The sequence below is a fragment of the Erigeron canadensis genome, chromosome 5 (assembly GCF_010389155.1).
Source record: "Erigeron canadensis isolate Cc75 chromosome 5, C_canadensis_v1, whole genome shotgun sequence".
NCBI classification, from domain to species: Eukaryota; Viridiplantae; Streptophyta; class Magnoliopsida; order Asterales; family Asteraceae; genus Erigeron; species Erigeron canadensis.
In genome coordinates, this window is record NC_057765.1 from 430,863 (window position 1) to 443,275 (window position 12,413).

The 12,413-nt window shown below is 34.2% G+C and overlaps 2 protein-coding genes across 2 annotated transcripts; both read right to left on the reverse strand.

The window, feature by feature from the left end:
• Positions 1-3,093: 3,093 nt before the first annotated feature.
• Positions 3,094-4,698, reverse strand: LOC122600969 (protein ANTAGONIST OF LIKE HETEROCHROMATIN PROTEIN 1-like). The gene has a single exon (XM_043773748.1). The coding sequence runs from the start codon at positions 4,565-4,567 to the stop codon at positions 3,203-3,205; it is 1,365 nt and encodes a 454-aa protein (XP_043629683.1). The 5' UTR covers positions 4,568-4,698; the 3' UTR covers positions 3,094-3,202.
• A 2,816-nt stretch (positions 4,699-7,514) lies between these two features.
• LOC122599521 (lycopene epsilon cyclase, chloroplastic) lies at positions 7,515-12,023 on the reverse strand. The gene is made up of 11 exons (XM_043772048.1): positions 11,532-12,023; positions 11,016-11,187; positions 10,468-10,603; positions 10,219-10,329; positions 10,036-10,138; positions 9,741-9,884; positions 9,536-9,643; positions 9,353-9,449; positions 9,133-9,261; positions 8,471-8,603; positions 7,515-7,824 (listed from the first exon to the last, which is right to left on the reverse strand). The coding sequence occupies exons 1-11, from the start codon at positions 11,814-11,816 to the stop codon at positions 7,659-7,661; spliced, it is 1,584 nt and encodes a 527-aa protein (XP_043627983.1). The 5' UTR covers positions 11,817-12,023; the 3' UTR covers positions 7,515-7,658.
• Between the last annotated feature and the right edge of the window lie 390 nt (positions 12,024-12,413).

A 12,413-nucleotide genomic window follows, 5' to 3' on the forward strand; every position in this document is an offset into this window, starting at 1 on the left:
CGGTCATTAAGGGCGTTAGTTATTTTAGTTATGCAATAAGTACTTGTAACTTAAGCATGTAGGGGTGTACTTTTAGCTACAGTACTCCCCCCTCACATGCCAAAGTTACATTTTAGTATATATATATATAATTACCCCAAAAAATATAACAACATGTAAAACTTGCATACTATACTAAATTAGTGATACGTAAATAATGATAAACGTACATTACAAAATTGTACCATAAAGGCATAAAGTAATAAAGGTACAAAATGAACAATAAAAAAAATCTAAAAGACACGCTTAAATGTAAGTATCATCTACACCCCCGACTTCTAATCTAAATCTTGATGAAAAGTCTTGTTTTATGTGGCTTGATTATATTGGTCCACCTATTAACGGTAATCTAGATTCTGAGAAATGTTGAAGCTATAAAGACCCTGATGAGAATGTTCAAGACTCTTTCTCTCTCACACAATTACACACGTGGAAAGATTATTTTTTAAGCGAGTTTGAAATTTGGAGATATTATGGTAGTGTGAAGGAAACTGTTCGCGTGCATAGTGTTTTGAAGAAACGAACAAAGGATGTCGGTTAGATATCGTTGCATTTGTGATTTGATGCAACGGGTGTTCGGTTTCGTTCATGGGAGGTCATTCTTTTTGCGGTGCCTTAGGATTCCCTTTTTGATTTTAGTAGTTGTTGCTATGTTGCGTGTTTGTCTTTTACTGTTAGAACTTATTCTGTTCCTATTTTCTTTTGTTCGTTGGATCGTAATTTGTACTTGCTAGTTTTTTACTAGCATTTTTAATAAATTTTGTAATGCTGTCTAAAAAAATTGTAAGTATGTGGTAACCTAAAATTCAAGTGATTGAAAAAAAAATTAAAAAAATAAAAGGCAAGCAAACTATTGATTCAGTAGCCTAGCCGCTGATAATATTCATGGGTAATTTGTAAAAAGAACCAAATTTAGTACTTCCTCCATCCCATTAAAAGTGTCCAATTTTAAATTGTCAAAGTCTTTCTTTTGTATCTTTGATCATAAATATTTTTTATTACATTATATAATATTTGATAAAAGTTATACTCAATGAAAACATATCGAAACTTCTATCAACTCATATAACTTTCATCAAACACTATACATTATAAATAAAAGTATTTAAGGTCAAAGTTGCGAGAGAAAGACTTTAAAAATTCAAAAGTAGACATTTTTGATGGGACGGAGGAAGTAACAATTATCATACAACATATAAACATAAATATAGAGGTAATATGTAAAAAGAATTAAAGTTAATCATAAAGATTAAAAAGTTTATTATAGATAAACAAACGTTTATTGTTGTGTATATAATCGGAGACGTGTATTGGTTTTACCCATGGATTATAGAGAACAATAATCTATGTAATCAAATTTTAGTTTTAATCAGAAATTATTAATATTTATTTAGTTATATATAATAAAATATAAAATCAGTTTTGTTGTAATCTAATATTTTAATTTAAAATTATTAAAAAACTTTAACTTTTCTATCTATTTATTTTGTTCTTTGTCAAAATATCTTTTTTCACGCATCGAAAGATATCAGGGGTAAGTACGTTTCGGTTTGGGTCGGCTTATGACTAAAACCGAAAACCAAATCGAATCTTAAAAACCAGAAATCGTTGGATTCGGTTTTGACTTGATTTGGTTTTTCGGTTTTGGTTTTGAAAGTAAAAAAAAAATGTTATCACGTTTTTGTCCAATAAGAATATGTTACTTTTGGGGAGTGATATATCTACATTATTTTTTAGCCATTAACAACAATTGTACATATTTTACAGCATAGTATACAGCTGTATAATGCATATATTGTTGTAGATGACAAAAAAATAGTTATAGATATATCACTTTCCTTTACTTTTTCATTGTTGGTCGCCATTATAATCTAAACAAGATAGTTTGAATTGTTATCAATGTTGTACAAAATGCATGAAACAACTTGATATTTGCTTGTTAAGAAGGTGGACTTATTATATGTCCATTTTTCATGTTATATTTAATGCATATTATGTTATTTGATCACGTTTGTTAGTTTTGTTAATTAAGTGATTTAGCACATGTTTCAATTTAGCATATTAAGAAGTAGTGGTCATCCATATGTAGTAGTAGGACGTTATTTTCATGTTTATTTACGTCTTTGTATCTGTATATTGAATTGTGAATAAAATATGAAATTTTTTTTTTTAAGTCTCACCCACTTTACGGGTTTTATCATTGAAAGTTTATAGGTTTTCTCCGTAAACCTATCCACTGGCGGAACTACACTAATACTAGGGGTAGCCCGGGCTACGGGTCCGTTAAATTTTTGTAGTATAAATTTTTTGAAAAATGATGTATTTTTCATTGGTGCTACGGGTCAAATAAATATGGGATACCGGTCAATGTATCAAATATTAAACTTTCGAAAGATTTTCTTATCAATATAGCTTATAAACATGCATTTGTGCTACTAAATATGAAAAGAATACTCCAAACGTGCCAAAAACTCTTAAAAACCCACTAAAAATAGAGAAAATCCTTAAAAAAGTGCTAAAAACTGTAACAGTCTAAGCGTTATCGTTACTTTGCGGCGATACGAGGCTACCGAAAAAAAATATGTGTTACGGGTCATCTGCAATCCTGGTTCCGCCACTAAACCTGTCACAACTAATGAACTAAACTAATTGACCTTTGGTGTTATAAGAACGTTCTGAAACTTTTGGCAACAAACCTTAGATATATATGTATTCCTAATGTAACAGTGTCACATGTATATCATTGCAATTGCACAATGTAATGCGCGCATCAAGATAGGACTTTCGATAAAGGCGTACTGAAAGTCACATTTTGACAAAAATACGTACGTTTAATTAGCATTATTATGACTTTCAAAGTCAACAACATCCCAACTTACCCAATTAATTATGAAATAAGCTTCTCGATCATTTCGCGGATTTAGCCAAGAAGTTTACCTAGTATTACTATTCTTCTAACTTTACTTGTTTTTCTTTGTTTGCAAAATTAGTATTGACAATAGACAAATGTATATACTAGCGGAGGTGCCCAAAATTATACCACTTGATACTGTAATTAACAAAGCTTCGAACATAAAGGCCCATAAACAACAAAATTCACTGAAGAAAATATTTTTAAGTTGTCAAACACTACACATGAACACGTACATTAAAAATTGTGTTTTTACAAATTTAAGCGTCCATGGCTATGATGCAACAAATTGTGAGCAATAGTATCTCTAGCTTGAAGTACATTATTAATGGATGTAGTATCATCATCCCCTAATAACTGATCCATCTCATCATCAAACAAATCAAACCTCAAATCCACATCCATTTCCTCATTATTCATCTCACATATATTATGCAACACACAACATGCCCCTAACACCATTGGCAACTCTTGCAGCTTCACTTCTGTTCTTTTTTGCAAACAACCCCATCTCCCTTTTAACCTCATGAATGCATCTTTTGCTATCTTTTGTACTTCACCAATTTTTTGGTTAAATGTGTGCTGACTCCATGAAAGATTTTGATGAGTATATGGTACCAACATCCATTCTTTTAACGGGTAGCCCGAATTACCAACAACCCATGAGTCTTTCAACATCCCCATGTTAGACCTTTGAGATAATGCCGATTTTTCCAAGATTTGTTCGTCTGTCATCGACCCTGGGTATCCGATACAAATATCCGTGAACAACCCTCTCGGGTCGACCAGCCCCTGAACCGTAGTGGAATACGAGGGCTTTTGGTTTCTATTGGTGTGTTTTTTGTTAAAGTAAGCTTCCGGGTTGGATTTTGGGGCGATTATTGATATATGGGTTGTGTAGATTGACCCGTTGACCTCCGGGATTCCTGAGATGGAGCTAAATGCATTTTTGATTTCTTTTAGCCTTTCTTGACCAGGCCATTGGAGAAACTTAGGCATGAGGACCGTCCGGATAGCGGCACAAACTTCAAGGACTAGTTTGTGACAAGTGGATATCCCCAGGCCAAATAGGGCTGAGACGCTTCTCAGCGGGTCGCCTGTTGCCAGACGGTAAATACAGACGGCGACCCGATGACGAACAGGGATAGCCATTCGTAGCATTGTGTCTTTTTTAGTGACAGCCGAGTCTAACTCGTCACAAATCATATTAAACGTGGCTTTACTCATTCGAAAAGCTTTCCGAAACTCATCATCGGGGCATTCGTCACTGTTATGATACTCCCACCACCCTTTCGACCTCTCTTTCACCCACAACCTCCGGTGATGATGTGCTCCACCACCTTCCGCCGGAGACGAATTCCTCATCCTCTTCTTCAAATTCATCCCATGATCATCCCAATCCGCCATTTCAGTAGCCCTATTTACGAAATCCGAAGTGGGTATGACTTGATCGTCGTCAAGACCTTCTAGAATGTCGTCCAAAGAGGTGTTATCTTGGTCGAAATCATCCAACTTTTGTCTTTTGTTGACAGAAGAATTATCGTTGTCTAGCTCTTGAAAGAAACTGTAAAAATACGAATAGTCTTCTTGATTTAAAAATGGACTAGTAAGTTCCATTATTTATTGTGTATGTATGTATTTATATAGAGGTAGAAATAAAGTGATCGAAGGTAGATTATTATTATGTGTATAATATATATAGATCGATTGGTGTGTAAGTGTTGATATGGAGAATGAAAATATAAACTAGCTAGCTAGGGTATGAAAGAGTTGATATATTTATACGTAACACAAATAAGAGATTAGAGCGTAAAGAAGCGTGTGAACGCGGGCAGGGAGACTGAAAAGAGACAAAAAGATTCATTTTCAATTCGTTCATCTAGGAGGAGTACATATAAAACTACTCTATATCTTATCAGAAAGAAATGTCATTTTCTACCTTGGAATGATAATAAGGTTGCCTTTAAATCCCCACAAGTTTAGAGAACACCTTTTTGTACCCTTTGGTTTGGAGTTAGTATATATTTTTTTTTTTTGCTAATATATTATGTAATATACATTATAACTTACTATTTATTTGTTTGCATAATTTCATTAATACAACTTAATTTGAGATTTCTAGCATATCTTATGATGTTGTTCTAAATTTTTCTTTTGTTTCAAGTTAACTGTCATCATGTAATTATTTAATCTACGAGTTAAAAAGTATTTTACTAATGATATTATGAGAATATATAATTATATGATACTGGCGGTGTGTTTTTTTTTTACCATATATGGAATATATATACGTGGAAAGTAAAAAAATTCTTATTTTCATCTTTTTAATTACAACTCTACTTAATAAGAATCGAAAAACATGTTTTGTTATGTGGTGCAACAATTTTATATGTTAAAACTTTGTCATCTTAAATATGTATTCTAACTTTTAAAGTTAGACGTTTGTGTAATTAATTATGGTTAAACTCAACAATGCATACTTAAAGATATATAGTGTGTATGTTTAAGCTTAAAAAAACCAAAAACTCAAGCTCGTATAAACCGTTAGAAGTGGAGTAGTTGCCAAACACAGTATCTATGAATGTAGAGAGTAGAGTTGAAATGGTAGTAGTTTGTGTTTATTACATTGTGAAAAAGAAAAGTAAATAGAGGAGGTTTGAATGTAGCTATATTGAAGATATAAGGGATAAATAGTGATACATACAAAATAGTATTTAACGCGGTAGGGAATTGAACTAACGGTTTGGGCTAACTTTATAAGAATAAATTAAAGAAAGAAAGAAAGAAAAAGAGCTGACTGCTACTACACTACTCTACTTGTGTGTCAAGAAATGGAACCTTGTTGGTCAACGAATGGATGTAAAGGAAGCAATTGAGAAAGAAAGAAACAAACAAACTCTCTTATCTCAGTCGTCAATCTTTATTCTTTTTCCGTCCGTATATAGATAGCTTTATCCTTTTTGTCCTTAACTTCATTCTTAGGTTTTATACACACAATATACAAAAAGGTCAAGTCAAACATATTCAACTTTTCAACTTAGTTAATTCTATCTAGTTAATTCTTTCGCGTCTTTGTGTAATGGTCAAGCCACATGTGTAGACACATTTAATAAGGTTAATGTTAGTTTCTTGAAATATAAAAATCGGCATCCTAAAGTGGTAAGTCTTGTGTTTCATTAAAGCTTATTAAACGTAATTATTTGTATGTATGACATATATTAGTTCATTACATGTGTCTAATTTTGTGTCTTGTAAGCACATGTTTAAAAATCTCGCATTCTTTTTACAATCTCTAACAGTTAAAACTACAGATGTAGTTTTATTTCTAAATATTTAACGTTTATACACTTTGATGTCTTCTAGTGTTTTACTATGTGACATTTGTAATATATTCCAGTTAAAAATATGTGTTATTTCTTCCATGAATCAAGTTTGCTACCGTAAGTTATATATACATGTAAATGTCCTTGTGTGTTGCTGATATTTATTTCATTCTTGATCCGTATGATAACTTAATGAAATTATATGTCAACTAATGAACTTATTTCCTTTAATAATCTCATAAAAATATTAGTAAAATAGTTTATGAATATTTTATAAGGATGTATAATTGAATTGAATAAAAAAATTATGCAAGCTTCAAAATGCATGGTGTTAAGCACATGAACACGTGGTTCAAAAGGGATCATCACTAATAATTTGATACGAAGTAATTTATTTTTAAATCACAAGTTGACCAAGTCGCAGTTTTTAATTAACTGATTAATTTTTTTTAACCGTTAGTCAGTATTCGATATCAGAAAACACCTTACCGTATAATAGTAAAATCCTATACGTACTATAGACTACAAAATATAAATCATAAGCCGTTACAAGTAATTCAAAAAAAAAAAACTCACATATTTGTCACTCTAAAACACCATTCTTTCCAGAAACACAACTCATTTTAGGCCCATTATTAAGTTGAGCCACCTCTGGATACAATAGTCACTTACTCATGATGATGTATCTATGGTACTTTTACATAATGTTTTATTTGAAAGACAGAGACAAGTTATTACCTTAACATACCAATTTATTAACATCTTATACATGTCTTATTTGAGCCACGTATTATGATACTAGAGTAGCTTAAGCTCAAGTTGGACTCGACTAACTCCAAATCAATTTTGCGTCTATCTGATAGCTTGCAAGTAAGCTCAACTCGATTACCGCGTGTATGTGCATTAAAAGAACCCAAAAATTGTTATGAAGACACCCAAAAATACCTACCTTTGTGATAGTGACAAATTTAACTATGAACTACCACGGCACCACCATCCACCCGCATGTGAACTAACTGTGAAAATCACACGGGGGTATGACCAGGCACTAGGGTATAAAGTTATTGAGGTACACCAAGGCATTCGTGCAGTTTATTGTAGTAGTAGGATAGTTTGGCGTTCCAAAAATAAAACTAGACGTCAAGTTTCTAACTTTCTGGGGCAATCCCCCTTGCATGACCCGTATTAATATTAGCAAATCCAACCCCCCTTGTAGTTACAGGATATGTGCACTCGGGTCAAGACAAGAAATCACTTCATCATCATTACTCCCAGGAAATATAATTGATGCTTGCGTTGATGTACGGATACAACACACATAAAGGTTATATATATATATGCAGGATGTGCCTAGTATAATCTAAACCGATCGGGACTAGAGTGATCTAAAATGTAAGATATGCTTTGATCATAGTTGCCCCGGTTGGATCAGAAAGCAGATGTCTAACTAGTCCCATTCTCAGGCTGTGAGGTGCTATGATAAACATGTAAAACGCAAATAGTATTAGGTCTGTTGAGGATAAAGAAGATCCTAGAAACCCCCACCACATCCTGCATTCAAACAACATCATCATATAATTAGCATTATTTGTTTACACCATTTACCTTGACTCTCCTCACACACAAGATAAAACGAAAATGTTGAAATGTTAAAAAGCGTAAACAGAGGCAAAGTTTCAAGATAATGAAAATACATAGCTATTAACAAATCAGGTAAAACTCCACTATGTATCCTGTATCGAATGATAAAAGACACCATACTCAAACAAACTATTGCTTTTCTAATAAAAAATATTAGCAAATCCAGTCTTAGTTGTGGAGGGGCTAATTTCATTTCTAATTTTGTAGGATCTGCCACTCGCATGTTTACTAGTGATTCGAAATATGGGAGTTTTTGGCATATCAAATTCTAGTATTTTAACACATTAAGAAGACCAATAACAGCAAACATGACCCTCCACCTACCAATCGAGCGATATTGATATTTTCAACTATAGTGTTCCTTTTGTAGTTTATGCCAACACAGGTGTTCTTTTTTCTTGTTCCAAACTTGGCTTTTCTTAAAGGATCAGGAATCACTTAATATATAAACCAGCGACCATGGGTCATTGAAAATAACATTAAGCAAAAATCAAGTGGATGGATGAACTGTAAGGTTTAAAATTCAGATTGTAAAGGTTTAAAATTCAGATTGTACCAAGTGGGCAGGCGGAAGAAAGTTCGGAAGAATGTACGAGTGCCCTCAATATCCATTTGCACAATCAGAGCTAGGCCAAAGAGAAAGAATGCTCTCTGTCTTTTCCTTTCCAGTGGCCAAAGTGTTTCCCAAGCTGAAGTAATAACAATAAAATTTTTTATCAAAACACCATATATACCACGACAAAAATACCGATGTACATAACAATGTGCTCTGCAGGTCTGCTATTTACTCTGTGAATGGAGCTACATGTGCATAACTTTGAACCTGGTCTTCCAAGGTGGGCGAGTTGCATAAAAAGATTACCCAGCTTAAACAAAGTTTCTACTTAGTAACCAACCTTTTATGAACAGAAACAAGGAGAAGTTTCAAATTTTCAGTCAAGGTATATTTTTTTAGATTAATAGTTTCCAGGAACCATATCCCATTGGAGCGGGCGAGCACTGAACACTTGAGTTCTTCAAAAGCGGTATCAAGTCTGAATCCCATAGGTTTGAAACTCTGAGTAGCCTTGCATTTCAAACTTAAAATTAAGAAAAAAAAGGAGAGGTTTCTAGGCATCGAGTCAGTGCCACGCCATTTAAACTTACATGGTTCAATGTACTGTCACGTCATCATTTTAACCTGGGTAGATAACTTAAAAAATGTTTCCGCTATAATACCTTGCTTTGAGATGTTTGTTGTGTATCTTCCTGGATCAAGCATCTGTTTAGAATAGCCTTCCCTTAAAATCTTCGCAATTACTGCTGCATAGTTAGGAGCTTCTGACAGCGATCTGACAACCGAATACCCTGTTTGTCACACATGTCATGAAATGGAATCAATTTGAAGCATCAAGCAACTGATAAAAGGGAATCCCAAAAAGTTGCCAAAATTTGTTACCTGTGGCTGGATGCACCATGCTAGCAGCAGCACCAAATGCAAGGTTCTTTTGCTCTGTATTGGGTAAGGATCCACCTACTGGAATATATGACCATTCCTTTCACGTTGAAAAAACCAAATGACACCAAGTTAGTAGAAGTCAGAATCCTTTCCAAGTTGCTCAGTGAGAGAAACAGTGGGTACCTCTTCATAAGTTTTGGTTATTCGAACTCCCATTGTCTTTAATCTTGACATGAGTTTTGTCTTCAGTAAATCAAAAGGCATGGCCTCTTTTGAAGCAAGACAAGTTTCCTACAATTTTATTTTTGACATCAATCGTACAAGATCATAGAGCTTAACAAAAAAAGTGGCGACCAGGTTATACAGACAAGATGTGCATTGAGCATACCTCAAAGAATACTTTGGTTGGAGACATGGGCATGACATAAAGAAAGGTGGGATATTGTGCTTCTAAAGATTGAGCTGTATTTTTGGTGTAGTCTCTATAATCCATAAAAACCATTAGGCTTGGATCATAGGGAATGCTCTCGACCTGCAGTACATAATAGATAACAGAAGTTGCACATTGTTAACGATCCAGCTATGCGATAAACTAAAGTTAATTGCCCAAAAATTATGACAAAATGAAGCAGAAAAATGAATGATGGTAATGTGAATGTTACATGTCAAGTGTACATCCTCACCTCAACCTCTACACCATAAGCTGTTTGAACACAAACACGAGGACCTCCAAGCTCATACTGCAAAAATTTTCCTGAAGCGGCTCCAGAAGCAACGGTAGCCAGCCTATTGCAAAACAAAGTATCATTATAAAACTTTCAAGCATAATACAGAGATGTAATTATGGAGTATAAAAAACAGTATACCTGCATGGAATTGTGACACCGCCTTCACACTCGATGAGACTTTGGCCGTTTGGGGAGTCAGTAATTCTTTCCACTTTGGAGCTAAGATATGTAACACCTGACTCCACACACCTAACATTAATACAAATTTTCGTTTTAAAATCGCCTCAAAAAGAAACAGACTTGGGCAATTTGCTAAGGTTGTCAAGTCCCAACAGAGAATCAAATATGAAGTTTTCTAAGGAAAATAACTTATAGGAAGAACATTACCTTGTCAACAACTCCTCGTGAAGTAAATCACGGCTAACTCGTCCATAGGCACGACCTATGAGGATGGGCTTGTTGTCGTCAAGGTATACAAGTGTATCCCGCCAAACATGTTCAATACACCCTTCAAGTCCAAGACCTGCAAAATATATATAAAAAACGTAATTCACTCAAGCTCACACATACCATAAATATTGATTACTAGGAGATCAGTTTACAGATTCTGTCAAATATGAAATGTTGGCATCAAATCTGGATCACCGTCTAGGTCAAATATGATTCCAGAGCCAAACAAGTTTGACCTAAAAGGTCAGATTTGGGTCACTAATCCACCAGGTCTATGAAAAGTGCCCCTCCACATAAATCAGGTAAACGAAGGCGAGGACGGCTCCTAGTACATGTTTACACCTAGTGGGATTTGAAACCTTGGATGTTTGGTTTTTATGTAAGAGTTATCCCCTTCTCAAGTAGGTCACTATATAGTAAAAAAAAAAATTGTTACTCAAACATGGTTAAAATGTAAATGATAAAGTCAAGTACCCTGTACCTACCTATAAATTCATCCTCCCAAACACCGTAGTTATTTGTAAAAGGAAGATCGGGTCCAATGAGTCCGACATTCAAGCCTAGCTTTGCGGATTCTGCAGCAAGAGCAAGTCCGGCAGGACCACAACCGATTACAACCAAATCCAGCACACCCTCTCCAATCGATATCCGTGGCAGCTGCACAACAGACTAATTCCATTCACACAGACACACAACTCTTATTCCATACTAATCAAACTCTGCAAATAAATTGTTCTGAAGCTACCCTATGGCCGGGTTTTTTTTTCTTTCTAAATTTAGAAAGCTCAACCGAAGACAGTTATAATCCATTAAAATAAACAAGACACTTCTATGACATGAACATATTATATAGTATAAAAATAACGGCCCCCAAATATAAGAAACATACGTACGTACAACACTTTAACAATATCCGGGAAAAATCCATTAAATTATTGGCAAAAATAATAAAAAAAAATGATTAAATAAAAAAGGGGAAACCAACCAACCAAACAACCAACCTTATCAGAAAGACTGGACTGAGTAGACATGGACTTATTCTGTTGCATTTCAACATACACCAATTCCGATCCACCCGCTTTCACATAATCCTCTTCATCAACTACAATACATCTTCCTTGGCTTTTTGCGCTGCTCTTAATTCGCTGCTGCCACATTCTCCTCATAATATTATTATTAGAATTGCATTTCATCATCATTCTTCTTTTAATAGTAGTAGTCACACAAGTAGGGCTTGTAAAACATATCATTTTTGTACTAGTCATGTTTCCAAACGATAATTCCATTTTCGCTGCTGTTGTTGCAACAATCAATTATGAACCTCCACTTGTACCTGTACCCCTTATATATATATATCATGCCATTGTGGTGTGTTTGTTTTTTACTTTTCCGGAGGAGGATAAAACAAATTAAATTAATGAATAATTTCAACAAAGGGAAAACAAAATGGGGGAAAATGGAATGAAAATACGGTCACGCTCTTTTCTTTGTTTCTTTCTTTGTTTGTGTTGTGAATGAATGGATGGATAGGAGATACTACTGAGATAGCCATTCATCTTTTAAAAAATAGGCCACGTTGTAACGTGACTTTTCTGACGTGGCATTCTTTCATTTGTTTTTGTTTATATATCCCCCCATGTACGTTCGTACACCTACGAAAATAAGAAAATCGGCCATCTCTTTTGAAAAGTCATTCTTCTTCGGTGGTCAAGTTCGCCGAGTTCTCCATCACATTCTACTTCATGCCCTATTATTATTAGTACACTATTTTCAATGTTTGGGTGGTCAAGTTGAGCCAAATCACAAAACAACAGAAATGTTAATTGGGTTGATGTTAGATACCTAAATTTAAACAAAACAAGAGAAATGTTAATTGTGTTGAT